Below are 27,551 nucleotides of genomic sequence, written 5' to 3' on the forward strand. Positions count from 1 at the left end.
AATTTGGCTGCTATGATCTGAGATGAATTGTTTTGTAATTGACACAGAATTCCATACATTCTTTTGATTGTTCGAGACTATTGATCAACTGCCAAAGCAGGGGCTTTTCCTCATTGGTGGCCCTATATATGAAGTTCAAAAGGAATAGAATTAGACCAGTGTTGAGCACATGACTCTTTAAAAGGTTTGTGAACATACAAGAGTACTAACACTAGCAGACTGAGGTCCTTTTGTAAGCAAACCATGGCTATAATGTAGGTCAGCCTCCCAACATATTTGACGTTAATTGAAGTGGTGCTTCTTGTGATGCAGACAGCTTTTCCCTTACTGGAAATGGACTACCTGCTACTTTTGCATGCAACAGCTGTGTACAACATTTCAAACTAATTGATTGCTCTCCAAAATGGTTACACTGCATGGATGGATGTGAAAGAGACCTCTCCAGTTCACTTAACCTATCCAGTGCCAAGAATGGCAAGATGGACTCGTAAAAGTATAATAAAGCTGAAGACGCACTGCCTTATTTTGACAACAGAAGCAACAACAAAATTATGTTTGGACTTCCACTGTTTAAGCATTAAAACACACACACAACACACGTATTTGAATATAAACACTGTACTTCCCACTCACCCCTCTCTTCTGGAGCTATTGCGTTTTTTCCTCCAGCAGCTAAATGTTTCTTGCCTTCTAAGACAGAAAAAGTTAAATTGTTTTCAATGCCTAAAATGAAGCATAATACAGTTTTAAATAGGGCTATGAATAGGCACACACGCTTGTTAATAGGACAAAGGGAGATGAATTTATCTCTGGTGAATATGAGATCTGGAACCTTGCTCCTTAAAAACACACAGGCTTCACAGTCTTAAAGCTGGCTCAGTTCTTTGTATGGTCTACAACTGCAACCTCGGATCCTCAGGTCTGTTGGAATTTGTAAAATAACAAGCTGTATGTTCGCGCCTACACTCAAACTGTATGAAATAGTTTTTCTTACAGAAGTGAAATACTTCTCTGCTATTTGAGTGTGGGTGCAAACAATCCAGGTTTCATTTGTAAATTCTTCCTAATAGGTGAAAAGTATTGAGGCAATAGAATATAGCAGGAATTGGGAATTCTTCCCATCTAAGCTTAAATGCAATTCAGCTACAATCGGTAACAGCCTCAAATATCAGTTTTCTGTGATAATAGAGATGGAAATGTACCAGCTGCCTTAGTTCCTAAGAGCTGAACTGTTTTTGTCAGGTTAATAAAGGACTGGCTTCTAAAAACGGGAAATCTTTCCAGCCTAGTATACACCTGCCTTGTTTTCCCATATATAAATCCTCGTGTTGTTTTTCCGTTGGGCTGGACACCAAATTTCCCAACTTTCTGAGGAATGATCAGCTTGATTCAGAACCTGCATGATCAAAAGTGTGTTAGCTATGATTTAATAATGCTTCATTTTCTGTACCATGCTTTAGAAACAAGCTTAAAAGGAACTTTTAAAAGTTAGACTGAGGATGTTTGCAGTGTGTGTCACATTTGAGCTCACTCATTTCTGAGTAAGCAGTCTGTGCGCTAAAATTTAAAGCATCTTCCCCCTCTTTTTACAGCTGACATGGGCTTTGCCCGACTATTTAATTCACCTTTGAAGCCTTTAGCTGATTTGGATCCAGTAGTTGTAACATTCTGGTATCGAGCTCCAGAATTACTGCTTGGAGCAAGGCATTATACCAAAGCTATTGGTAAGTAATGCACTGTATACCTGATTTTCCATATTTTAAATTCTAATTTTCCCTGGTGTGGTTTCCTTCCTTCCTTGTTTACAAAGATGTCTACTCTTGAAATCTTAGAATTGGACGGAATCACAAGGGTCGCCTAGCCCAACCACCTGCAATGCATTTTGGCATTTTGGAAAATATAGGAAAGCATTGTGATTCTAGTGTGGAAGAAAAATGATTCACTGAACCTTACTTTTTAAGGCTGAGTCTTCTATCATGTTTGGTTGCCCAAACATGTGCATCACTCTTAAGTCTTAAGTACTTCAGGGCACTTAACTGGCAAAGACCACATTGAATTTACAGATGGTTTCACTAATTAGATAAGAAATGCCAGCAACGTTTAATTCTGAAGACTGATTTGCATTATTGAATAGTGTCAGGAATGTTTTGGCTTTGATCCAGACATGCACAAGCAGCATGATGCTCTCACAAGGTGCCTCCACAATTTTTTCTCAGATAGCTGCACCCCTCCATATCCTATACAATTCTGGAGGGATCATTAAGCTTTCACAAGTCTGCCTGCAAGCCTTTGATTTTAGTAGACTTCTACACAGAGCTTGAAACAACCTGTTTGGTTTGGTTGAAATACTATTGAAAATACCTATTTTTTCAGTGTGCTTTTGAGCACTTTCTTTTATCCAAGTCCTCGATACTAGAAGTAACTGTGCAAAAGCCCTCATTGACTGAATTCAAAATGTTGGTGAAACACTTTATTTTGTCTGACAGTAGAGGACAATCAGTTTCATTGAGTCTTAAGTGCTAGTATTATGAAAGAAATAAATTCCTCCCCAGTGATGATCTTTCGTATGTCCCCTTTAAACTCCCACCACCTTCAGCCTCTCCTTGTGGGGAAGGTGCCATGATTGCTGTGATATACACCCTTTCCAAGTCTGTTATATCCTTTTTGAGATGGAGCAAGCAGAGGTGCACATCAAATTTCCAAATGCAAAGAGACCTTAGATTTAAATAAAAGCATTACAGTTCTGACCGTCTTATTTTCAATCCTTTTCTAATCAATCCCTAACAGTGGCCATCCAACATGAGCTGAAGATCTGTAAGGAAGGGACTGTAGCTCAATGATAGAGCACCTGCTTAGCATTACAAATGTCCCCAGTTCCAGTTCATGATACTTTTGTGTAGGTCTGGGGAAACTACTGGCTGAAATCCTGGGGTCCTGCTGTCAGTGGGGTGTTGACAATACTGAGCAAGATGGACCAACAGGACAAGGCAGCTTCTTATGTCTTCCTGGCTAGTTACCACCAATGCAGATACCTGCTTTGCTATATATGAAATTATGGTTTAAAACGAAAACAATGCAGTTTGCATAGTCTTCTTTTGCTCATTTTTCTCTAGTATCAGTGTTAAAATTAATAATGCATTGATTTTGCTAAATACAGTAGCAGCCTATCTAGCTGTCTGTGTTCTATGTGTGTCTTTCATGCTCCAGGTTATTGGCTGATGGTAATGAGAAGAGGAAGTAGGCAAAAATTGAATGTTATATGAGACAGAGACACAAGTGTGTAACGAGAGGTAGAGCTAAATATTCAGCTATTGTGGAAGCTGCACATTTAGCATAACATTAGTTTGGCCTACATTCCTTTAACCTCAGCAAAATGTTCAATTTTTAAATGCGTGGGGTCATGTGTAAAATCTTAAGGAATAAAGGGGAAATGGAATTGTCTGTAGAAAATGTACATATAACTTAAACAGAGTTGCTTTGAGAGGCCATGTGTAACCTCTGCTGCTGTTCTTCAGACTATGCTTTCTTCTTTCAGAAAAGTCTATTTGATTTTTCCTTCCTCCTTTTTCGTAAAGATATTTGGGCTATAGGGTGTATATTTGCAGAGCTGCTAACATCTGAGCCAATATTCCACTGCCGACAAGAGGACATAAAAACTAGTAATCCATATCATCATGACCAGCTGGACAGAATATTCAATGTAATGGGATTTCCTGCAGGTACATATTCTATACATTCATTACTGATGTACTCCAGCCTATACGTATCTCCAGTACCATTTTAATAGGACTGACATACTCTTTGTGCCATAATATTTACTGAAAAGCTAGTAGGCTTGAAAGAAGCTACAGTAATCATTGGAAAATGTCAATATGCCTGATCTTTTTGTGGATGTGCATAGGTCTATGCACGGCCTACAAAGAACACTGTGAAATTGATCCCCCCCCCCATTTGTTAATTTCTTGAAAATTCTTATTGTCTTGATAAAAAGAAACAAAATCTTGAGGGCTGATAGTAGTATTTACTGCAGGAGTCCTCAGACATTTTGGACTAGGCATATTTTTAAATATTTTGTGGGCTCACAAAATACATTTTTCACAGAAGACAAGCTGGTGATGCTCAGAGCCCCCACTCCCACCCCAAACTGAAAAAACACAAAGCAGGCAGCTGCCCCTCCCCAAAAAAAAATAGGTGAAAGTTCACTTTATAAAAATTAAACAATTGGGAGGGGAGGGGCAAAGGGCCTTGGTAGGCAGGCAGGCTCTGGGATACCCATGTGCATCATGTTGGGGATTCAGACCTAGTGTGTTAATTTCATTGTGCACCGCTTTGCCTACTTCCATAGCAGAATTTGGTCTATATTAAAAATAGGTGTCTCTTTGGTGACTCTGATCTAGTGTTGCTGAGGCGACTGAGAGAGGATATTTTGTCCACTCATATTCATCTTCATCAATGGTGATCAGAAGGCAAAGTTTGGCATATAAAGAGGAGAGTGAATTATGGTTTTGAATGTGCAAGTGATGATGTCCTATTCCCTATGTAGAGAAAGATGAAAGAGTGCTATTAATATTCAATTCATAGATAAAGATTGGGAAGATATTAAAAAGATGCCTGAACATTCAACGTTAATGAAAGATTTTCGAAGAAACACGTAAGTTTTGCAAAGATCTAAGTAATTGTGATGATTTCTACTGCATCAGGGGCTCATACATTCAGGAACCAGGCTTCCTTGGCAATTGCCTCTTTCCTCTCTCTGGTGACCACCCCTTCCCCACAAAGATAGTTGCACCTCTGGGTTTTCTGAGAACAGCAGGGAACTTGGCTGGGAACAGGTATTTCATGTACACACTATTGATAACCATGTTGTTTGTGAAAAAGCCCAGTGGAGGCCAGTAAGTTTGAAGGGATCTGTACTGGCCCTTCTTGGTTCAGTGGATCCTTGTGTGTTCTGCTTGGTTTTCTGAAGCTGTTTGAAACAAGCAATAACTACTAATTTTCTCATTGTATAGATACATTTGAAGCAACATAGCACATATAAAATTAGTGTCTTGGCTAAAGAGACAGTTTGTTGCATCAAAATCTATTATTCTTTAAAGGATTGACTTTTAATGTTTCATAATATTATGTTTTAAGCATTATCAAACGCATAGCTACTAGAAGTATGTGCATCTAATATTGTACAAGAGGGATACTGGTTGCTAACCAAATCTGTAATAATGGGAAGTCATTTCCATGTGGCTGCTATTAAAAACAGTGTGTGGCCTCAGGCTACTTTTACAGTGCTGGCACATTTTTGAATCACAGATGGATCAGACACAACCGAGTTCATTAGCAAGCCCTATTGGTTTTATCCTGTCCTCCAGATTTGTACTTTTCTATTCAATTTGATGCATTGTTGTGACTTACTGTTTTTTTCAGGTATACCAACTGCAGCCTTATCAAATATATGGAAAAACATAAAGTTAAGCCAGATAGCAAAGCATTCCACTTGGTAAGACTTGGATAGTATCAAATTGTTCGCTTGTGAATTTTTCAGTTGCTGGAAGCATTAATTTGAATTGTTTAAATTGCTTTTCATTGCATCTCTTCACAAAAGCATTGGTTGTAAAGTTGAATTTCTGTGCCATTTCATATTTCATAGTAATTCATGTCCAGAGTAAAACCCTATGATCTAATTAATAGTTTACTACTCCCAAGTGCTAGGCATTAAGTCAGTTTTTAACATTTCTACAGCACGTATGCTGGCAATAGATTTCCTTCCTTTTTTAACATGTCCCGACAACCTGGTAATTTGGCTAGCTATTAGTTGTATCAACAGACAGCTGTGGTCAAGTGATAGCTAATGGTAAATTTCAACGTGGTGCTAAGGAGATTGCTTTGCTTTCCCAGTGAAACAATCTCCCCTCTCTCCCGTGCACACTGTTCTGGGGGTTCTCCTGACCCTCCAGAGCAGATTAGGGGGAGGCATGATGTGGCGTGAGGAGATGGGAAAGCCTTGTATTGGTTCCTGCTAGTGGAATAGTTTAGTTGACTCTGGCCCAATATTCCTTCCATTATCTTGCTCATTTATTGTGTACCTCCGTACTATGGAAGGGAAATATGGGACTGGGGCTGCCACTGAGAAGGTTGTTCTTCTTGTTTGTATACTCAGTCTGTTCCTTATGTTGAGTTGTTTGAAGACTGGGTGTAGTAGCAAATTTATCATGTAATAGGGTAGCTTAAGGATATGGCTTTTCCTCATCCCAGAAGGCCATTTATCATTGTATATGCTTCAGAATCCTGTTACATCCAACATTCTATCTGAACACCTATTGTAAAACAGCTGCAAGCCTTATTTTAGAGAATACTCAAGTACCCTTAAGAATAAGGACTTCTGAAAGTAGGCATGAAAGAACAAATCTAATGACTGAAATGATCTAAAGATGCTAGTATTTTCCCAGGGAGCACAAGGAGCCCTGTTTTTACTGTTATTATTTTTGAAAAACCAACTCCTCCTCTTTTGTTAAGCATGAGGTGACAACTGTTGGCTGTGAATAGGTATATAAATCGACTGGAGTATTAGATGACCAGATTCAGTTAATATTTTGATGAAGAAAATTATTTTTTGTCTTTTAGCTGCTGGCGCTAAAGCCAGTGTTTTTCTTTAATCTGGCCAGATTTTTTTAAAAGAAAACTAAGAACAAATCTCTAACACAGCCTGATCACTTGCAAGGTATTATTTTTCATGACTATGCATAAATTTGGAAGGGGTAAATTTGCTAAAATACAAAGCAAGGATATCCTCTACCAGTGTGGTTGAGAGCCAGTGTGGTGTAGTGGTTAAGAGCGATAGTCTCGTAATCTGGGGAACCAGGTTCGCGTCTTCACTCCTCCACATGCAGCTGCTGGGTGACCTTGGGCTAGTCACACTTCTTTGAAGTCTCTCAGCCTCACTCACCTCACAGAGTGTTTGTTGTGGGGGAGGAAGGGAAAGGAGAATGTTAGCCACTTTGAGACTCCTTAAAGGGAGTGAAAGGCAGGATATCAAATCCAAACTACTCTTCTTCTTTTACCCCCCACAGCCTTAAACCCAGCAATGCAAAACCATTTCACCATGTGCTTTTATCACATGGGCTAGGTTCACTACCAGAATACTTGGGAAGAATGTTAAGTATATTGGAAAGCACAGTGAGAGGTTGTACTTATATAGTGTGATGGGCCTCTAACATTAACAACCTTGAATTGTTTGTACAGCACAGTGGAAATTAAACCTACTGCATTATAGGTGTGATATGCTCTGTGGCCCATTTATGTGAGCAAGTAAGTCTTGTAACTGCAGCTTTTCCATGGGTAGCATTTTATAGATCATATAAACCTAATTCTCAGATTATGGAAGCCTAGATTATTAGGAACCAGGTTATACTGAATCATATCATTGGTCCATCTAGCTCAATATTCTGTCAGCAGCTCTTCCAGTTTTCAGATGGGGGTCTCTCCCAGCTGTGCCTGGAGATTCTGGAGATTGAACCTAGTACCTTCTGTACGCAGAGTATAAGCTCTACCACTGAGCTAACTAGACTTTATAAGCATATAAGGAAGCTTTGTATATTCACATTGTGGTGAAATATTTTCTTGATTGATTTGACAACACTGAATGTCTTGTGTTTTTAACTATGCATAGCTACAGAAATTGCTTACTATGGACCCAATAAAGAGAATTACCTCAGAACAGGCTATGCAGGATCCTTATTTCTTAGAAGATCCACTTCCTACATCTGAGTAAGTGGCCAGTTTACTAGATACTATCTGTGCAGCTCTTTAAATGCTTTATTGCTTTCAGTGTCACAGCATGAATTGGTGGGTGTGGAATGGAGGAATGTTCTGAAAATAACAAGTGAGATGCTCCTTCTTGATAAGTTATAAGAAATGGCTTTACTGTGCCATTTGCCATTTTGAAGTAATATTCCTATTAATCTTGTCCTGAGCCTTTGATCCCATTAGTCATAGCAATAATCCTGTTATTCACTGACAGGTTGATTATGCATGCTATAGATCTTCATAGTCAACTGCTAACTGCCTGCAGGTCCACTTGAAATTATAGATGACATTCTATAATTAGTTTATATTTATTTGAAAACTTGATGGGTGGACTATGGTGAGGATGGGGACAGCCTTCCAACTTCACAACCAAAGTCTGGATGTAGGGCATATTCATGCACTTTCTTTCTTTTTAAATATAACGATTTGCTTTTTAAACATCCGTATTCTCAATATGTAGGCAAGACTTTAAAGTTCGTATTTGAAAGACATGACTATTTCTTTTGTGTCAAAGAATATTTCACTGGCAAGTCGGTAAAACTATTTCAACCTTAATTTGATGATTTATGCACCCAATTTGCTCTCTGATGTTTTACACATATGTATGTGCAATGGGTGCAGCCTTTCTGAAAATGAAATTCACAGGCACATACTGACTTTGGAACAAACTTGGTTTTCTTCCATCATATGATTTGTTTGGTGTAGCCTAAACTGCCCTTGGGAAATATCCCTTTCTTCTTTAAATCATAAATTGCTATCTCAACTTATTAGAAAAATCTTTAGATACTAATAGCTGTAGAGATCTGTATGCAAAACAATAGGTATAATTGCCCATCAGTTAAACTGTGCAAGCACTGCCAAAAACATAGCATTTTGCAAAAATTATTCTGTCCCTACCAATTATGGATAGGAAAGGAGGTAGAGTATGGAAGACATATCCATGACCCTTGATCTCACATTTTTAAAACAACAGGATAAATATGCACAGCATTCAATCTTTGGTTGTGAAGACTAAAGGTAGCCAGTTTGTGTGTGTGTGTGTGTGTGTGTGTGTGTGTGTGTGTGTGTGTGTAGAAGCAGAATAAAATTTGCAAAAACTGCAAATAACTGCAATTTCAGTGTCTTCTGCGATCTTCTTGGTGGACCTCTACATCACTAATGACCTGATTTTTTTTAAAATGCACAGATTTTAATAAAATCTTTCATGATTAATTTCTCTATTTGTTCCAGTTCAAAGTGTGTACTGATTACATTTTTGGGTCTCACTGCCCCAACTTGTTAGGCAAGGCAAAACACAGCCAGAGGGGTTTTACATTCCAGTCCCATAGCAGAATATGAATACTTAACTGAAGAGCTTTAAAGAGGCTATCAGAAGTACTTGACCTACTTGAAAGGTATAAATAGGCTGCAGAACTTATTGTGTGTAAGTCAGTATACCCAATAAACTCTCTATACAATACCAAGTAAACAAGCACAGTGGTCTGAAGCTGTATGATGTATTCTGCATCAGAAGCTAAAGGAGCTTATTGCTGGCCTTGTAAACTTCATAGGAGATCGCCTAGGACCATTTCTAAGCTGTTTTGAGCTCCTCAGAGGAAGAGTGGAGTATTAGTGTAATAACATAAATGTGCAACATAATAGCATGGTGTCCCTGGGCCTTTCTGAGGAATGTTTTATCTCTCTTTACCTCAACACTCCATGGGAGAGATTACTAGTAAACTGGATTTGAATGGGTGTTTAGTGAATTCAGTTTCACTGCTGCGAGTAAATCTACCCTAACACATACTGGTATAAACTATTGCTTCTTCTATCACCCACTGTAGAACGCTGCAATATCAATTACTTCTGATACATATCTTTCTGGATTCTTATTCTGCCATCTTTCTATCTCTTATCATCACCATACAAGTCCCCAAAAGGGTTGTCCCACCCAAATTAATGGGGACCTTAGTAGCTATTTGAAATATTTGTTTAAGGTGTTTTTTTGGTTGTTTTTTTAGCAAACCTGAGCCCCTTTATACTCCCTTTATTCCTCAACAATTATGGGATCCGTTGTCATGTGGTGTTTCATCTTTCCCCTACATTTTCTGGGTTGTTTTTTTAAATGAACCTTTAACTTGCATTTAACTTTCTAAGCTATCAGGAGTCTGATTTGCCCTGTTGAAATGAATAAGAAAGTGAAACTATCAAATTCCTGAGTTAACACTGATAGGGCAAACATACAATCCTGACTCTCTTATTTATAATATTCATTTTTTAAAAATGGCTATTAGACTTTTGGGGTACATCCCTCCCCCCCCCCCCGGCACCAGTATTCACTTAGACATTCACTAGGAGCCCAGTATTTCACTTAGACATTTTTTGGATTTTGTTTTTCTCTTCTGTTAATGAGCCCACTTTTTCACTTATGCATTTCTTCTGTTTCTCCTATAGGTCTTCCTTGATAGCCCACTGGGGAATTTAAGTTAATATGTGCTCCAATAGCTTTTCGATTGGCATATGCTTTTGGAATGTGATACCAATAAGATTTATACCATCCTTCATCAACAGATCTCAGGGGCAGTTCACAAAATGAAATTAATCATTATTTCCTGCCAGGACTTTTAAAGTAGTCCATTGGTCACAACAGCAGGCTGATACAGTAAAAAAAGAAATGGGCTACTGGTTGCTGATTGGCTTTTTAATGTTGCACATGTTGCTACTGTTAATTTTAAATAGACCTACAGATAGAGTATAAATCAAATGATAATGGCTTACATGGTCACAGGTAGGTGATCCATAGCAGTTGTCCTTACGTTAGATATCCAATCTCTTCACTGATTCCTTAGCAAAAAGTGCAACATGTAATTGGGAAACATGGAACTGAAGACAGCTTGCAGTAACTTTAGCTTTATTTTTATGGAAAATATTACTTGGAAATAAAACTATGGTACAAAATTATGCAAGTAATAGGTTAGGGGGCAAGACATATGAGCAAGAAGAGATGAACCATCATAGAATTTAGTATTTCCAGTCTTGTATAGAAATGGGGCATAGCATTTTTCAGCTTGTCTTAGCCAGAAAAACATGTTTGGGATGACTTGCTGGTATATGGTATAAACAGCTAGGAAACTGTGTCACTTGGCTTCTTAGTAAAATGGAGGCTTACAAGTCTATGCACAGGCAAACTTGTGCTTGGGCTGTAATATAGTCCATTATTAAACTCTGCATTATAAGCAGTGTATTTAGTTGATAGCTGGAGATATTCTCTCTTACTGAAGAAACTGATAGCCTTTCAGAACAAACTGTCATACTTAGAACACTTCAGAGACTAAAGTCACTTCCTAAAAGACTAAAATCACAAATGACAAGTGACACATAAAGCAGCTTGAACCAGGATGAAAACTATTTTATTACCATTATTAATTATGGGACACACTTTTTTTTCTAGTAGAGATTTATGCTCTTTGCTTACACACACAAAATGCTTGCTTCTTTTTGTTTTTGTGTTTGCAGTGTGTTTGCAGGTTGTCAAATCCCATACCCAAAACGAGAATTTTTAACTGAAGAAGAGCCTGATGATAAAGGAGACAAAGTAGGTATTTATTTGAAGGTTAAGATGAGAGAAATAAATTTAGGAGGTGTATTTTGTTAATCAGGTTGGACAATTTTATAATTACCAAGTTGTTAAGGCAATCATATTTTTGATAGGGTTAATGGATCTGATTTCAAGCATTTAAGTTACTGAGAGTACATGATTTATTATTCCATACTTTTACACATATGTCCCTGATTGTTGCTACTACTTTTTTTGAACCATTTCCTGCCAAGATAAGAATGATAGCATAAAATAAATTAATAATATGATGAGATGAAGATTAATTAATATGGATAGAAGTTAACATTAATTATGGGTCATTCCAACTCTATACATTAGACATGGCAAGAAGTTGAGAACTTCTGCAACATTTCAGTTTACATAAATAATATAGAAAAAAATCAGTAATCAGATCTGATCCATGGCTTGTAGAATAATAAGGTTTTGAGCATTTTCATGGTACCTAATTTGAAGTCTTTTTATTATCTGCAACTCTAGAAAGTGATGATTCCAAGTTCCTTTCATGTTAACTTATTTTGAATAAGGCTATAATCCTAAAATGCATAGTTGAAAACATGGCAAATAAATTGGGCTTACCTCTGAATAAATATCTGAAGAAGTGTGCATGCACACGAAAGCTCATACCAAGAACTAACTTAGTTGGTCTTTAAGGTGCTACTGGAAGGAATTTTTTTACTCTGAATAAATAGTTATGATAGGGCTGTATGGTATGTTTATATTTGATTTTAATTTGTTTGCATAATTAGGTGGCAATAGTAAGGTACCATATTTTTGCTCTATGACTCACTTTTTCCCTCCTAAAAAGTAAGGGGGAATGTGTGTGCGTCTTATAGAGCGAATGCAGGCTGCGCAGCTATCCCAGAAGCCAGAACAGCAAGAGGGATCGCTGCTTTCGCTGCGCAGAGATCCCTCTTGTTGTTCTAGCTTCTGAGATTCAGAATATTTTTTTTCTTGTTTTCCTCCTCCAAAAACGAGGTGCGTCTTGTGGTCTGGTGCGTCTTATAGAGCGAAAAATACGGTAATTATTATTAAGTAATTAGTGGCTTTGTGCCTGACTTAGCCTTACACAAGACTGGATGCTTCCTACCCATGAACTCCCTCTGAGCTGTATCTTACATTTTTTTCTTTAACAAATTGAGAAGAACCAGCAGCAGGGCAATAACCACACAAATGGAACTGGTCATCCAGGGAACCAAGACAACAGTCATACGCAAGGGCCTCCCTTGAAAAAAGTGAGAGTTGTTCCTCCTACCACTACCTCAGGTGGACTTATCATGACCTCAGATTATCAGGTATTTCTGTTTTCAGCTTTCAGTTTTGTTATGGCACTGTGAATCATTTATATTAGCTGTTATGTCCATACCTATTAAAAGTTGTATTTTTAAAATCTATTTGAATATATGTTTTGTTAAACGCAACTGATTCAAGTCAAAAGGCACCAGTGGAGACCTGCACAGTGTGTCATTGCTAACTAGTTCAGTTCATACATCATGCCACACTGTGATATGAAGAACTTGAACTGTGGTTTGAGTTTCAAAACAGATAATGGACAACCCATGGTTTAAATGGTGTTGGTCTGGTTTCATTTCCTACCCTCTTAACAATTAGCTTCATCAGTTGAATCCATAGTGCAACAATCTCTAGAGCCGTAGAAATAGCTGCCATAGTTGTCATTTCCGTCGTGTTAAACATGGCAGCATTTGACCAGCCACATATGTAATATTCTCTCTCTCTCTCTCTCTCCCACTCTCTCCTCCAATGCGTTGCTCAGCGTTCCAATCCCCATGCTGCCTATCCAAACCCTGGACCAAGCACATCACAGCCACAGAGCAGCATGGGATATTCAACTACCTCCCAGCAGCCTCCACAGTACTCTCACCAGACGCACCGGTACTGAGCTGCACCTAAATAAAGTCAATGCACTGTTGCTAAGGCTGTAGGACTGGCCGTGCTGCTGTCTGCCTGGAACCTGGCGTTGGGCTGCAAGAATGTACTGTAAACTATCACATTTTCAAAATGTCTGATAGCCAAGTTCCACTACTTTTCACAGGCTGGGAGTAGTGGCTCCCTCAGATTGTACCCATTATGGAATTAGACTTGAAAAGAAAGTACTAGCACAGTTTGTGTTGTGGATATGCTACTTCCATAGTTTACTTGACATGGTTCAGACTGACCAATGCATTGTTTTCAGTGACAGTCTGTAGCAGTTGAAGCTGTGAAATGTGCTAGGGGCAAGCATTTTTGTTGTTGTGAATTCTATTGATGTTAACAACGTTATCTGACCAATAGTACGCAAAATCTCTTTAACTGGTATTTGAAGCATACAGTATGTGTTAATGAGATGAAAGCAAACTAACCGTGGCTCCAATTGAGAATTTTTTTTATATACATTGACTTTTAGTGACTCTTTTGTGGGTTGATTCATTTTCCACATTGATCAATGTTTTATGACCAACAAATTTGCTAGAGAGAGATTTTTTTAAAGACACAAAAAATGAGCATTTTTCCAGCAGATTTACAAGCCTCCCAAAGATTAATTTTCAGCATATGTTTATTTTGTTCTCAAATCTATGACTTGACTGGTATTAAAGCTGCTATTTGATAGTAAATGAGTGTGTTACCTGAGATAAACCTGTTTGGTTCAGCAACCAACTAAAATGATTGTCATAGACAGTGTTTTATTTTTCCTGTTGGTGTTAACTGATTTGTGAGCATGCTTGGAATTTAAAAAAAAAAAAGCATGAGTGACGTTCCCTGCAAACAAACAAGCAGTGCAGCATTCATTCAGATATTTTTGTCATGATTTTTTGAGAGCTGGCTTGATGTAGTGGATTTTAAATTTTAATTATTTTTAAATATGTTCGCACGTTGCTTTAGGGTCTCCCTTATTAAAGCAAAGGATTAAGGTGTTAGGAGAACCTTAGAATTTGAGGAAAAACTATACCATACAATGTACTGTATCAAACTATTTTACATGAATGACGCAGGTATTCTGAATTTTAAAAGAAATCAACATTGTTAAAAACAAGGTGTTACATAATAAAATTATTTTTCATAAATCTGCATATGATTTTGCTTGTGCTTTTGTCAGTTGATGCTAAGAAAATATACACTTGGCCTATACAGTGGTACCTCAGGTTAAGAACTTAATTCGTTCTGGAGGTCTGTTCTTAACCTGAAACTGTTCTTAACCTGAGGTACCACTTTAGCTAATGGGGCCTCCCGCTGCCAGCCCCGCCACCACCGCACAATTTCTGTTCTCATCCTGAACTAAAGTTCTTAACCCGAGGTACTATTTCTGGGTTAGCAGAGTCTGTAACCTGAAGCATCTGTAGCCTAAAGTGTCTGTAAAGGTAAAGGGACCCCTGACCATTAGGTCCAGTCGCGGACGACTCTGGGGTTGCAGCACTCATCTCACTTTATTGGCAGAGGGAGCCGGTGTACAGCTTCCGGGTCATGTGGCCAGCATGACTAAGCCACTTCTGGTGAACCAGAGCAGCACACGGAAACGCTGTTTACCTTCCCGCTGGAGCAGTACCTATTTATCTACTTGCACTTTGACGTGCTTTCAAACTGCTAGGTTGGCACGAGCAGGGACCGAGCAACGGGAGGTCACCCCATAGTGGGGATTCGAACCGCCGAACTTCTAATCGGCAAGCCCTAGGCTCTGTGGTTTAGACCACAGCGCCACCCGCATCCCGAGGTACCACTGTACAATAAAAGCAGTTGAGGGCAAGAGCACCTCATTTAACATAACACAAGAAGCTGTCTTGTACAGGATCAGACCAGTGGCCATTTAGTCCGGTGTTGTCTACCCTGAAAAGCAGGAGCTCTCCAAGGTCTCCAGCAAAGCTCTTCCACTGCAGTGCTATCTGTAACCCCTCACCTGTAAAAATGCTGCAGAACCCATTGTCTCTAGGGGAAATAATTCCTAGTGATAATCTAAAGAGTTTCAACCTTTCCTTTGACTGTTTTTCCCCCCACTGGTTCCTTGGCTGCATATTTAAGGTAAGTATGGTTTAATATAGTATATATGCAGTAGTGCATGCCAGAACAGCCCAATCTCATATTTGTGACCACTGCTTTCCGAGCTCAGCACTTCTTACATGGATTATCTTCCTGCTCCAGTCAAAATACATTCCTCATCCTTTCTGAACTAGTCATGGGTTATCGACTGCCAACAGAAGTGATGGCCATGAAATAGAATTGTGTGGGTCTCCTTTACCTGTGTTACCAACACTTATCCATGCTCTGTGTGGGAAGAGGAATGAGTTGGCTACTGTTTCCTACTTGTCTACATTACTGAAAGCCCCACCCAGGAACTGTGTAAAGAACAAAATGCATTGGGCACTGTTTCTACCAGTCAACATTTCAGCTGTGGAAGGCATTAACTGGGCTGTGGGTAGCAGGCCTTTTGTAAAAAATAATGTGCAAGTGAAAGCTTTGGGGGTGGGGAATGTGCAGTTCCCAAAACATTTGTGCAGTTCAAAATTCAAATAATAAAAAATTTAGCTGATGTGGAAAGTGACAGCATGAGAAGCAAAGTGAGTAGCCAAGCCATCTTCAAGGTTATCCATTTCTCTTCCCCCTGCCAAAGACACTCTGCAAAGACACCACTGCTACACTCCATGAAACGTTCATCAATGTTTCTGAGATCATGGGGGCTCCTTTCCTGACAAATCAGGAAGCAACAATGTCAGTGTTCTGGCATGGGTGGTAATGCCAGGAAATACCTAATACGGCATTCTTAACAGGGATGCTGAACTGTGTTTGAGCATCTGGACTTCCCCTTCCCTTTGTTCTTTATAAGGGGTGGCTCCGTGGTAGAGCATCTGACTTTCACATACAAGGTCTCAGGTTGTAACCCTGATATCTCGAGATAAGATTGGGAATGCCCCTGCCTGAGATCCTGGAGGACTGTTGCTGGTCAGGGTAGACAGCATTGAGCTTGATGGACCTAATGGTCAGATTGTATATGGCAGCTTCCTGTGTTGTTCATTTTTAAAATATTTCTCAAAATAACATTTCATTGGAGTTCATGATATCTCTTGTTTGAAGCTTGAATATAACACCCACCTGCATTAGTGCTGTCAGATTCACAGTTGTGAAGATTTCCTGCCACTCTAAGCTTGTAAGTGTGATGGAATGTGTGCAGATTATATATACACAAAGATTCTCACACAGCTAGATTGCCACACACACACAGATTGGTAAGACAGACACACAGTTACACAGCAGGAGAGAAAATGTAGAAGATGTAGAAGCATGTTGCCACAAGGTGCTATATTGTGTGGAGTGGACACCATGCCCATGAATACAGTGGTCCGTGGCATTGGGCCCCACCAAGAAAAGAATCCTGGATACATTACAAGTCAGTCTAATTTTTCCCTTTGGATTTGAAGAGACAAAAATCGGAACGTAATGCTTCTGATGTAAAAAAAGATATTTTAAAAACGATGCTTTTGAAAATATATGTGCATATTTAGGTATTTTCTCCCCACCAGTTGTAGGAAGAAATGCAATGAGAAAGAAGGGGACTCTGCCCTTGGGCTTCTCAGTCTTTAAAAGGCCGTGCATTTACTCTAATACTCTTTTTACTTGCATATGAAGGGATGCTATAAAACTCAGCTTGGGCTTTTAACTCTGAAATATCATGTTGAATATTTCTGCCGCTAATAAATATTTGACATAACTGCACTCCAGAGATGGTCGCTGCTGAGGGTGGGCCATTGTGTTCCCCTCTAACAGAAATGGGTAAATTGCTGCTTTAGAAATCCAGGCTCCTGATGTATGGTTTCTGTCATAAGCAAAATGCCTTTGGGTGATGTGCATTTAATAGAGAGAGGTTAATATGTTGGTGATTTATCTCATTGTGGTAAGATCATGCTTGGAAGTCGGTAATCCCAGGAGCTACATTTAAAAGCATTCAATAAAGAAGATTTAATAGAGCTGCTAGCACTAGTGAAGGGTTCAAGGATTTTAGAGGCAGCAATCTTTATATAAAAGGAAACGATAGGCCAATAAAAGAGTCAGGAGTCTTTTCCTATGGAAAGCCTATTGGCCTCTACAGTTTTAGTAGGGCAGCTGTTAAGGCAGAATATCAATAGGTTATGAGTTACTTACACTGGCTTTTAAGGCCAATGGCTAAAGCTGACCTAGAAACATCCCTGTTCAGAGGCTGTATTTCTTGGGATGCCAAATGCTAGACACAACTAGGAAAGCCACCACACAACCTGCTTGTGAACTTCCAGGAGGCATGTGGTTTGGCTGCTGTTGAAAATGTAATATTGGGTTAAATGGACCCTCATCTGATCCAACAAGAGAATTCTGAGCCTCCTTAGGCTTCGCTTTTGTGGCGCAAAACTTCCCCTGATCACATCAAAATGCATTAAGACACCTGAGCTTTCTGAATAAATCATACAAAATATTCCTACAGGGCTTCATTTAGTATGGGATTTACATCTCTTGCCTCTTCATGTTTAAAGATGAGATGATAAAATACTTGAGAGAAGGATTATATATCACTAGGCAAAGTCCCATTTTTTGGATAAGAGTGATTAGGACTTAGCTTATTTTAAAAGGGTAAATCAAAAGTGGAGAGGGTGTTAAGGTAAATAGAAATAAAAGTACCCACTTCACTTTGAGAATTAATGAAGAATCTGTAATCTGCATCTTCCAATATTAAGAAAGCTTTTGGAATTGTTTATTTAACTTACATAGATGTCTAGTGCATCCCTGATGGTGATTAAAACTCAATCAAGGCAAAACTAACAACAAAAGCTGGAGACAGTTTAAAAAGCTGAAAAATGTGAAGAAGAAGAAGAAGAAGAAGAAGAAGAAGAAGAAGAAGAAGAAGAATGACAAAAATAAACCAGTGATTTAGATTATGTACAGTAATTTCTCTCACCCTGCTCCTTTGCTTTACATGAAATATTTTGGGTAAAATACTTAAATTGGAACTTTGGGTATGCTGCAAACTAAGAATTTATTTTTAAAATTATAAACCACCTTTTGTTCAAAAATGGCAGAATATCCCTCCCTCCTACAGCAATTATGTTTCCCAAAGCGTGGGGGGGGGCTGACATTGTGCCCTGTGCTGTGCCATGGACTTTTGGGGATGTGCCCTCTCTGCCTTCAGAGATCTCTAAATAGACCTGCTTTGGGAAAACTGGGGCTGGGGTAAAGAGAAATAGCATAATTCCTCATGGAAGATTGGGTAGGATGCCAGTACTTAATAATCACTTAAATTCCAGTCACTGGAAAATATATCCATATATATTTTAAAATTCCTCTCCCAAATAAATGTGATTGAAGTGCTCATGAAAATAATTCACTGTGATTAAAAGCTAGACCTCTCTGTTGAAACAAAAGATTCCCCACTTCTCCAGCCTCTTTTCTCTCCAGCTCTGGGCGTTTCTCCAGTCTGCTTGGTTTTATTTTGCAGGGTGGGAGAGAAATGGTTGTGCCGTTTTTGGACAGGTGAGACCACAGGGCAACTTGGGATCTTCAGGAGTCCCAGATTCTACTTGGAAATGTGAAGATCTCTGAATCACCTTGATTCACCTTGTAATCCACACAGCACATCCAGAACTGATGCATACTCTTAACCATTACATCGGGGAGGGGGGACCTTTTTGGGTCCACAGGAGGAGGGATAACTGGTTTGTTTTTATTCTTATTTGTATTATGTATTTAGTGTTTTTTTCTATTGCAATTTTATGTTGTGAATTGCCCTAAGATCTATGGATGAAGGGCAGTATAAATAATAATAATAATAATAATAATGATAATGATAATAATAGATCTTTACCCAGCACTAACTTTGATGTTACATAATTTACAGGTAGATTGCCCCACCAGTCACAATCCCTTGCATGGGGCTCCCAAGCTTGCGAACCACAGTGCTAAGGGTATTGGAAGCCTCCCCACCATCTCCTTTCTCTCCACAATATCAGATGTCAAAAGGGGAGGAGAGGGAATTTATCACACCATTCTGCAAGCTTCCTCACGCTTTGCCTTGCCGTTCCCTTCTTGCGCAAGGTGTGCTCCTACTGCCCATTGACATGGGGCGGGGTTATAAAGACTCCTTGCTCCAGCAAAGTAGCAAATGGAAGCCCACTTTAGGATCCCGAGGATTCTTTTGAAGACACGTCTTTAACCTGCCTCACACTAACATCATGCATGCCAACAGGTGTAGGACAGGTGGGTGTGGCTCCCCCAAAATGGCCTAGTGAGCCAAGTTTTGCCCATAGACCAGACGTTCCCCACCCTGCATCACATCAAGCTATAGCAAATGAGGGGAAAGACAGGATGCAGGGCCAGTTCATCGGAGGGTCCACCCCAACTGGCCAGCAGAAGAGCTGATAATGAAGAACTTGTTCCTGAGTCTGCTTATTTCCTCAGCTCCCCCAGTCCATTTTCCTTTTGTGTTGTGTCTTTTTATATCATAAGCTGGAGGGCAGGGATTATCTTGTTTTAGTGAACTACAAGTCACTCTGAGAACTCTCTTTGAGTGAAGGTGTGAAAATTCTTTAAATAAATAAAAGATTGTAGGTGGGAACACAGTCATGCTTCTCATTGGATTTCATACATATACAGTACGGCAAATGCAAACATTACACCCAACAAAGGTATCTGGCAGGGCAGGTGCATCCAGTAGGTGGGGTGCAAAGGCATAATCCTCAGCCATGTGTGGGGAGGAAATTAGAGCGAAAGAATCGCTCAGTCCAGGTCCTCCTCTCACATTTCCAGAGTAGCCTTACAACTCTGAACCAGGAGTGCAAAACATTTGAATACATTGCCTCTCGTTTCAAATTCAAATTGACAAGGTGCATTTCTTTCCTAAATCCACTAGAGGGCAAATGTTGTTGTACAGTACTTTAAGAACAGCAGGCTTTTAAACTACATTATATACACAGTGTTTTTCTGCAGAAATATCAGTTAAGCCAAATAGTATGTATATGGGATGGTCTCTAAGGTCAGGGTAGTAGACCCATTAAAAATAATGGCTATGATTAAATTAGCTCGATTAAGTTCAATGGGTCTACTCTGATGAAGACAGAGTAAGGAATTATCTCCTAAGGAAGATAATTGGATACAACTTACAGATTTCAGTTTTTTGTCTATGAAAGCAATAACTATTTTATCAGCTGCTCTATATTAAATATTACTACTTTTGTGAGGGTATGTTAATAAAGAATTGATTAAAGAGCAAGCTTTTAAATCGTTCCATTCCCCTACAATCTTCTAAAACACTGTCAGAATTTTTTTGAGGGGCAGGGCAGTGCCATATGTAGGTTCTGGGAGACCTAAGTCTTCATCAGAAGATGAGTTGCCCAGCATCAGGTCTGGAGCCAACATGTATAAATCCCTATATGTATACTCTGGGTCACCACCCCTGCATTTCTTCCTTCAGTTTATTGGATAGTTTTTCTAATAAGGCTGTTTCCCATACTATTTGATACCATTGGTCCATGCTTACTCTTGACAGGTCTCTCCTGGCTATGATGTTTCTGGCTGTTGAGAGTAGATGGGTTATGAGCTCTTTATGATGTGAGTGGGCATTATTATTTTGGAAGATGTTTAGTAGGGCCAGTTCTGGGGTGACTTCAAATACTTGCTTAGTTATTTTGAATATTTCTTATATGATTGCTGTCCGGAAGAGTTGGATTTGGGGACATTCCCACAACATGTGGAGGTATGTGCCTGTGGAAGTTCAACCTCTCCAGCCAGGCCCCACTTTTTAAAGCAAAGCCCTTCATTCCCACATCCTTCAGAATACACCCTAAGCCAATACAATTCTATTTGCCATATGTATCTTCTTCTTCTTCTTCTTCTTCTTCTTCTTCTTCTTCTTCTTATCTCTTCCATTGCAACCTTTCTAGGGTGGCCATGCATCCTACTTTACAGAGCATAGTCCTCTACGTGAACAGAAGTCTTATCCAAGGCCAGTTTAAAGACAAAGAACTAAGAAGGGGGACGACAGGAGGGGCCTTGGAGTTGCCCATCAGCAGTGAGCATGGAAAGCTGACTGAGCAGCACAAACATCACCTTGTCACTGTCTCCCCCACTATGGTGAGACTGCATTTCTGTTGAAATTGTAACAATTGGGATGGATTCAACTAAGTTGTTCTACTAACCGGACCCTATAAAAGGACTTCTGCTAGTGCAACAGGACTTCCCCACCTTCTCCCCGTGTACATGCCCCATATTGGCTCTTTGGGTGTCAGGGAGAATCTCCAGAACAGCAGAAGGGGTGGGGGGAGAGAGGTTGCTTCATTGGGCAAGGAGAAATGCTTGTACTGAATGAAAGCCTGTTTTAATTCAACACTGAATTCCTCCATGTTTCTAAACTTGCATGCATGCATACAAATAAGCTTATGCAAAGTTCGTGAAAATCTGCACTCTCCTTTACGTTTTTATTGGACGAAGGTAATGCACTTTCCTCTCTCTCTGGTATCAGGTTTAAGGTGCTGGTTTTAACCTTTAAAAGCCCTATACAACCTAGGACCCTTGTACCTACGGGACCGCCTCTCCTGGTATGTCCCACAGAGAACCTTATGGTCTTCAAATAAAAACATCTTGGAGATCCTGGGCCACAGGGAGGTTAGGCTGGCCTCAACCAGAGCCAGGGCTTTTTCAGCCGTGACCCCGATCTGGTAGAACTCTCTGTCACAAGAGGCTAGGGCCCTGCGGGACTTGACATCTTTCCGCAGGGCCTGCAACACAGCTGTTCCACCAGGCCTTTGGCCAAGGGACAGTCTGACCCCCTACTTCTGTAAACCTCATAGAATTCTAGCCCAATGGTTGCCATTAATTTGATTCTGAATTGATTTTAGAATGAATTGATTTTAGAATGTATTTCAATTAATTGACTGTGATTTTATGTAAACTGTGCTATTTTTACTGTTGTTAGCTGCTCTGAGCCCGGCTTTGGCTAGGGAGGGCGGGATATAAATAATATTATTATTATTATTATTATTATTATTATTATTATTATTATTATTACCCTTTTCCCCATTATTTTTGTCTCTCCTGCTGCTGAAAAAGGAGGGCCAAACTAGACAGGAGTGCATCTTCGTACTTAACCTTTAGGGCTTTAAAAATGGAAATAGCAGTCACTGGGAAAGGGGGATAATAGGAGATTTCCTCCCAAATGCGAATAATAGCTTCAAAGGAACATTTTTTGGTTAGGACTGCAGCAGGGCAGGGAAGGCATTAAATCCCCCCTCGAGGCCTGCTGCGATCCTGATTATGATTACAAACACCCAACAGCTGCTACTCCTGTCTAGATTGGCCCTTAGGATGTAAGCTCCTTAGGTTAGGGGCCTAATATAATCAACTGTTTTATATTAAGAACTGCTGTTTCTATTACTACTTTAAAGTGAACATTTTATACCATTTTATACCACCGCTTAGAGGTTTGTTTGTTTGTTTAATTGATTGAGTGGTATATAAATGTTGCTAAATAAATAATCATTTGAAACAAACCTTGCTAAGAAAACAGATTTTGGGGGCTGCTTCTTTAAAGCACTGTGTACATTGATGGCATAGAAACTGCAGCTCAGTTACTGGCCAAGTCTAGTACATAGGTCAGTTGGTTAGAGCGTGGTGTTTAGAATGCCTAGTTTGCAGGTTCAATCCCCATATGGGACAGCTGCATATTCCTGAATTGCAAGGGGTTAGACTAGATGATCCTCAGGATCCCTGTCAACTCTACAATTCTATGTTGCCTTAGAGCAGGCTGAGTGACCACTTGGCAAAGGAGTGAGTACCAGAAAGTCAAAGGGATCAAGAGGCTTACAAGTAAATGGCTCCTTGAGTGTACGGGATCCTTCAATAGCAGCACTGAGTGCTTACTGCTGGTCTTGGGTAGAGCCTGAGACACCAGACCATACAACCCCTCATTGAGGTCTGGTAGGTGCTGGAACAACACTGGGCTTTCACCTCCCAGACCATGGCAACCTGACTTAGTGGCTTTGCTGTATCCATCTATCTCTTGACTGGCCTGTGCTGCTGACCTCTAGATCTCTTCTCCACAACTTTCCCTTTGGACTATGCTCAATTTTGACCATAGTGTCACCTAGATTCTGCCTTGTTCCTGATTTGTGTTATTGCTTTTTGGAGTTGACCTGCAGTTGACCTTGTTGCGTGGACTTGCCCCAACCAATGCTGAAGAACTGAAACATAACCTGGAGCAGGAAAGCCATCAGTTTTGCTTTATACCTACCATATGATGACTTTCCACATTATTTCCCCTATGTTCTGCCTACATAAAACACAACTGCATTACCAATTTTCTCGCAACATTCATGGAGAAGAATGGAAAGGAAATCAATGGATTTAAGAACTAAAGTACACTGAAATGTCAATGGCCCCTTTGAGGGAAGAAAATAAGCCAGGCAGGAAGCTGCAGTGTGCAGTTGTTATTAAGATAGATTTTTAAACTGAAATTTTGGTCTTATCCTACTTGATGTTTCAGTGAACTTTCTGTTCCCTTCTTGCTTCATTTTGAGCACTACATAAACACTGACAGATGGAGACTGTCGAAAGAGTAAAGAGATCTGAGGAGTGAGGAAACTGCTAAGAAGCTGAAGAGATGGAAACAAAAGCGGTCTGTGTGTGTCCTGATTTGGCTTCAGGGAATTAACAGCTGATCCTTCACTGAATCCAAGAGCTCTGGCTGTACATACACATACACACACACTCTTTCTCTCTTTGTGAGAAAGTGGGAGAAATTTAGACTTTAGGACCCAATCATTGCTTGCTTAGTGCCAGGAAATACTTCACAAAGAAAGCAGTTAATCTGAGGCCATATTGTGCCTGTACATAAATTCATAACTAACAAGAAGTTCATGGTATATATGGATCACTGGCAAAAGGGTTCGACTATCCTCCATTGCTGCACCCCCAGCCCAAACTGGCAGCCCTTTCTTTAAAGGGGCAGCTGCTTCCAAAAGAAGAAAAGAGAATATCCATCTAGTTAAGCCAAAAGTCTCTGATTACTGTTGCATCTAGGGTTGCAATATAAGATAATGCAAAACAAGAAGAAAAAAACAACAACTAAGGCTACGTCATTCTCAACAATTTCCCCACACAAGTATCTCTTCCATGAAAGGAAAAGCACATACATGAGATGACCACAGAGACACAGGTGTATCATATGGTGTGCGGAATCTTTGGCCCTCAATTTCAGCAGTAATCAATTCACAAATCCCCCCCCCCAATTTATTAAGTGTTATGCATTCATTTGTATACTGTCCAGTCAACAAAAGCCTACTTCTTACGCATAAGTCCCCTAGGTGTAGGATGGAAGTTTATCAAGCATTCTGCATCCTTAGGAGTTATGTCTTTCTGTGTGCATCCGAAAGTGGCTCAGGTAGCACCTTATTAAAGCCAATTGGAGCATATCCAGGTAAGGCTGGGAGACAGTCCTGTCTGAAATCCTGCAAAGACTATGACAGTTAGTGTAGCCAATACTGAGCTAGATTGACCAAGTGTCCAACTCAGTGTAAGTCAGCTTTCCTCTAATGTTCCTATATCTGGCTGCTTGAGGCAGAGCAGCAAAGGTCCCCCTGGCTCTCCTCCAAATCAAGGTGCAGAGAACACAGTAGAGCCAATTGGGTTATTTAGCACCTGAGACAGACAATCCCATAAGCACTACTCCCCTTCCCTGGCAATAAATTAAAAAATTGACAATTTCCTGCCATTTTCATGACACCCAAAGTCAGGTGCCTCAGGCATTAATGACTATGTAGAGGTGAACAACATCTAGGCACACCTTTGGACTGATGTCTTTTTCTGGGGTCTTTGGCTTTGCCATATCTGGTCTAGAACCCACTCACCACCCTTAGGTTCAGCATGCAATTGCTCTTACTGGCTTTTGTGTACAGCCACACAGTTCAATGAATGGTCAAATAAAAGGTTGCATGCAGCCAGTTGTAGTTCTGCAGCACTCTATTGGATGAGCATCACTCCGACTTCCTTCAAATTTTGTAGCAGGTGATGACCTCAAACGCACAAAGTTTATTTTGCTTGACACCACTTATTTGACCATTCTGAGGCAACTGTGGCTTGCAATTTAAGACAAAATGGCTGACAGAACAATTCATAAAATTCCTCCCTTAACCTTCTTGTCTAAAGCATTAATACTTTTAATCTTGGAAAGCTCTCTAAAGGATGATCTGCCAGGAAACAAGTGGAGCTACAATGCCATTTGCACAAATTGCAGAGTTCTAAAAGACTATGCTTGACAGTAAAATTGCAGATTGTCTACCACTTCCCTTCTGCAGCTGTGAGCCATTCACTATTTAAATGTACACGGCTAGAGAAAGGATGAGAAATACAAGCAGGTAATTGCAAGAAGGTACAAAGGTTGGGCTGTGTGTATGCCGTACCGCTTGTCTTTCTTCATATAATACAAATTGTACCTATGCAATTGCAGATGGTGAACAAGATCCAGCAAGTGGCTATAAGTGCGGTGGGATTTTTGACATTTCCTCTTTGAATGATAGATCCATAAACACATCAAAAAATGCTTAGGGAACTTCGCATGAGAGGCTCACGTTTGAGAAATATCACTGACATGTACAGAACTACTTGTGTGGCTCTTCAGCTAGAGAGATACTTCATAATTAATAGACTATATATTACAAAGTAATAATGGCACTTAGAATTATAATAGGTCTTAGGATAATCAAAGGAAGAAGGTACTTAAAATATAATCAAGTCCAACTCCCATAATAGGAATACTCCTCAGACATAAGTGATTCCTGATTATGCTCCTTTCATTGATGCTTTAAACATTATTATTATTATCTTAAGGCATAGCAATCATTTCCATGGAGAAAATCTGAATTGAGGGTAATAGGCAAAGTGTGGTGTTTTGGGGGTTTTGTGTGTATGTTCCTTTGTATAGTGACAACAAAGACTGATTGTCTTGATAATGTATTAGTTATCAAGCTACAGATCAATCCAATTGTAGTGAGGAGGGGCATATCCATAGTGAAAGAACTGTCATATCCAAGCTCTGCTTGGCTTGTACTGGCCAGCCAGAAGCTGGAGGAAGACAGAATCTACTTTGATAATTCTAGTGTCCTCATGTTTCTTTCTTTTTCCATTTCCATTCTAGGAGCATGCTGGGGGAAGAAGGAGCTTTGGATACTGTGGATTCATCCAAGTCTTCCCTTGATCTTTCCCTGGCATGCTCCCTTTTCCTCCTTTGTGTTGTCAGAGCACCAACTGCAGGGTGGGGTGGTTGCAATCCTGTACCCACTTATCTGCAAGCAAGCAAGCCCCACTGAGCTCAGAGGGACTTACTTTTGAATAGAAGAGCACAGGCCTGCACAGTCCAGTCTTTACAGAGTGAAAAATGCTTATTCACATACTTCAAGTTACATCAAAGCCTCAATCCATGACAGGAAGATTTTGCTTTCAAAAAGGCTGAGCTCTGTGCAAAATATTTAGTTTCATTCATTCAGTGCTCATATATCACTCTCAAGGTCCCCCCCCCCAAGCTGCAAGATAAGCTCCTTTTAACTACATCTTTTCACAATAGCCTTTTCAAAGGGCATGACAACTATGTACAATATAATGAGCTTTGGCTGCTAAACCTCTGCCGTAAATAATGATGCATGCTATAAAATCTGACCCTCATGTCACGCAAGAGGGCATGTGTTTCCAAGGGCTGGGTTAGGAAATTATGTGGCTGATAAAGCAATGTTTATTACAAATGCAGATGGTCAGCTGAATGTGGAATGGTTTGAAAAAATAATTCAGTTAGTTTATTTTTCAAAACCTTTTCTTGCCTTCACTGTATCTTGGAACTGATAAATGCCAGTCAGTATTTGAACCAGCCAGTCTTCTTCCAGTATACAGTCCATCCACAACCGCCATTCTCTGTCCCTGCCCAACAGACACTCAACATTCTGGGGCCACAGAGCATGCTAAGTCACCAATGGGTTGGTTGGGGACGGGATCCTTTAATATTTTTTCCTAAATATACATCTACTTCTGCAAACTTTAGGGTTCTCCCCAAGCATGCTGATGTATCTTGTTTTTCAGTGGTTCTATTTGGGCTACAATTCCATCAGCACCCAGCAGCTGAGTTTACTATTAGAGGAAATAATTATTAGTCAAGTATTGTCATTTACATGGT

At 39.8% G+C, this 27,551-nt stretch overlaps 2 protein-coding genes across 6 annotated transcripts in view; both read left to right on the forward strand.

Annotated features, from left to right (window-relative positions):
* Positions 1-14,460, forward strand: part of CDK8 (cyclin dependent kinase 8) — a 41,303-nt gene extending 26,843 nt beyond the window's left edge. For 4 of the 5 annotated variants that reach the window (XM_082220312.1, XM_082220311.1, XM_082220309.1 and 1 more), the window contains 8 exons: positions 1,593-1,724; positions 3,576-3,719; positions 4,582-4,651; positions 5,419-5,491; positions 7,661-7,758; positions 11,293-11,371; positions 12,535-12,687; positions 13,167-14,460. In XM_082220312.1, the coding sequence (XP_082076438.1) occupies positions 1,593-1,724; positions 3,576-3,719; positions 4,582-4,651; positions 5,419-5,491; positions 7,661-7,758; positions 11,293-11,371; positions 12,535-12,687; positions 13,167-13,292 (875 nt within the window). In that variant the 3' untranslated portion in view covers positions 13,293-14,460. The remainder of the gene's footprint in view (positions 1-1,592; positions 1,725-3,575; positions 3,720-4,581; positions 4,652-5,418; positions 5,492-7,660; positions 7,759-11,292; positions 11,372-12,534; positions 12,688-13,166) is intronic. The other variant, XM_082220310.1, reaches the window with a different exon arrangement.
* Positions 1-27,551, forward strand: part of SHISA2 (shisa family member 2) — a 455,435-nt gene that overhangs the window by 403,740 nt on the left and 24,144 nt on the right. The window lies entirely within an intron of this gene.

This window comes from Podarcis vaucheri, assembly GCF_965113315.1.
Source record: "Podarcis vaucheri genome assembly, chromosome: 4".
NCBI lineage: Eukaryota > Metazoa > Chordata > Lepidosauria > Squamata > Lacertidae > Podarcis > Podarcis vaucheri.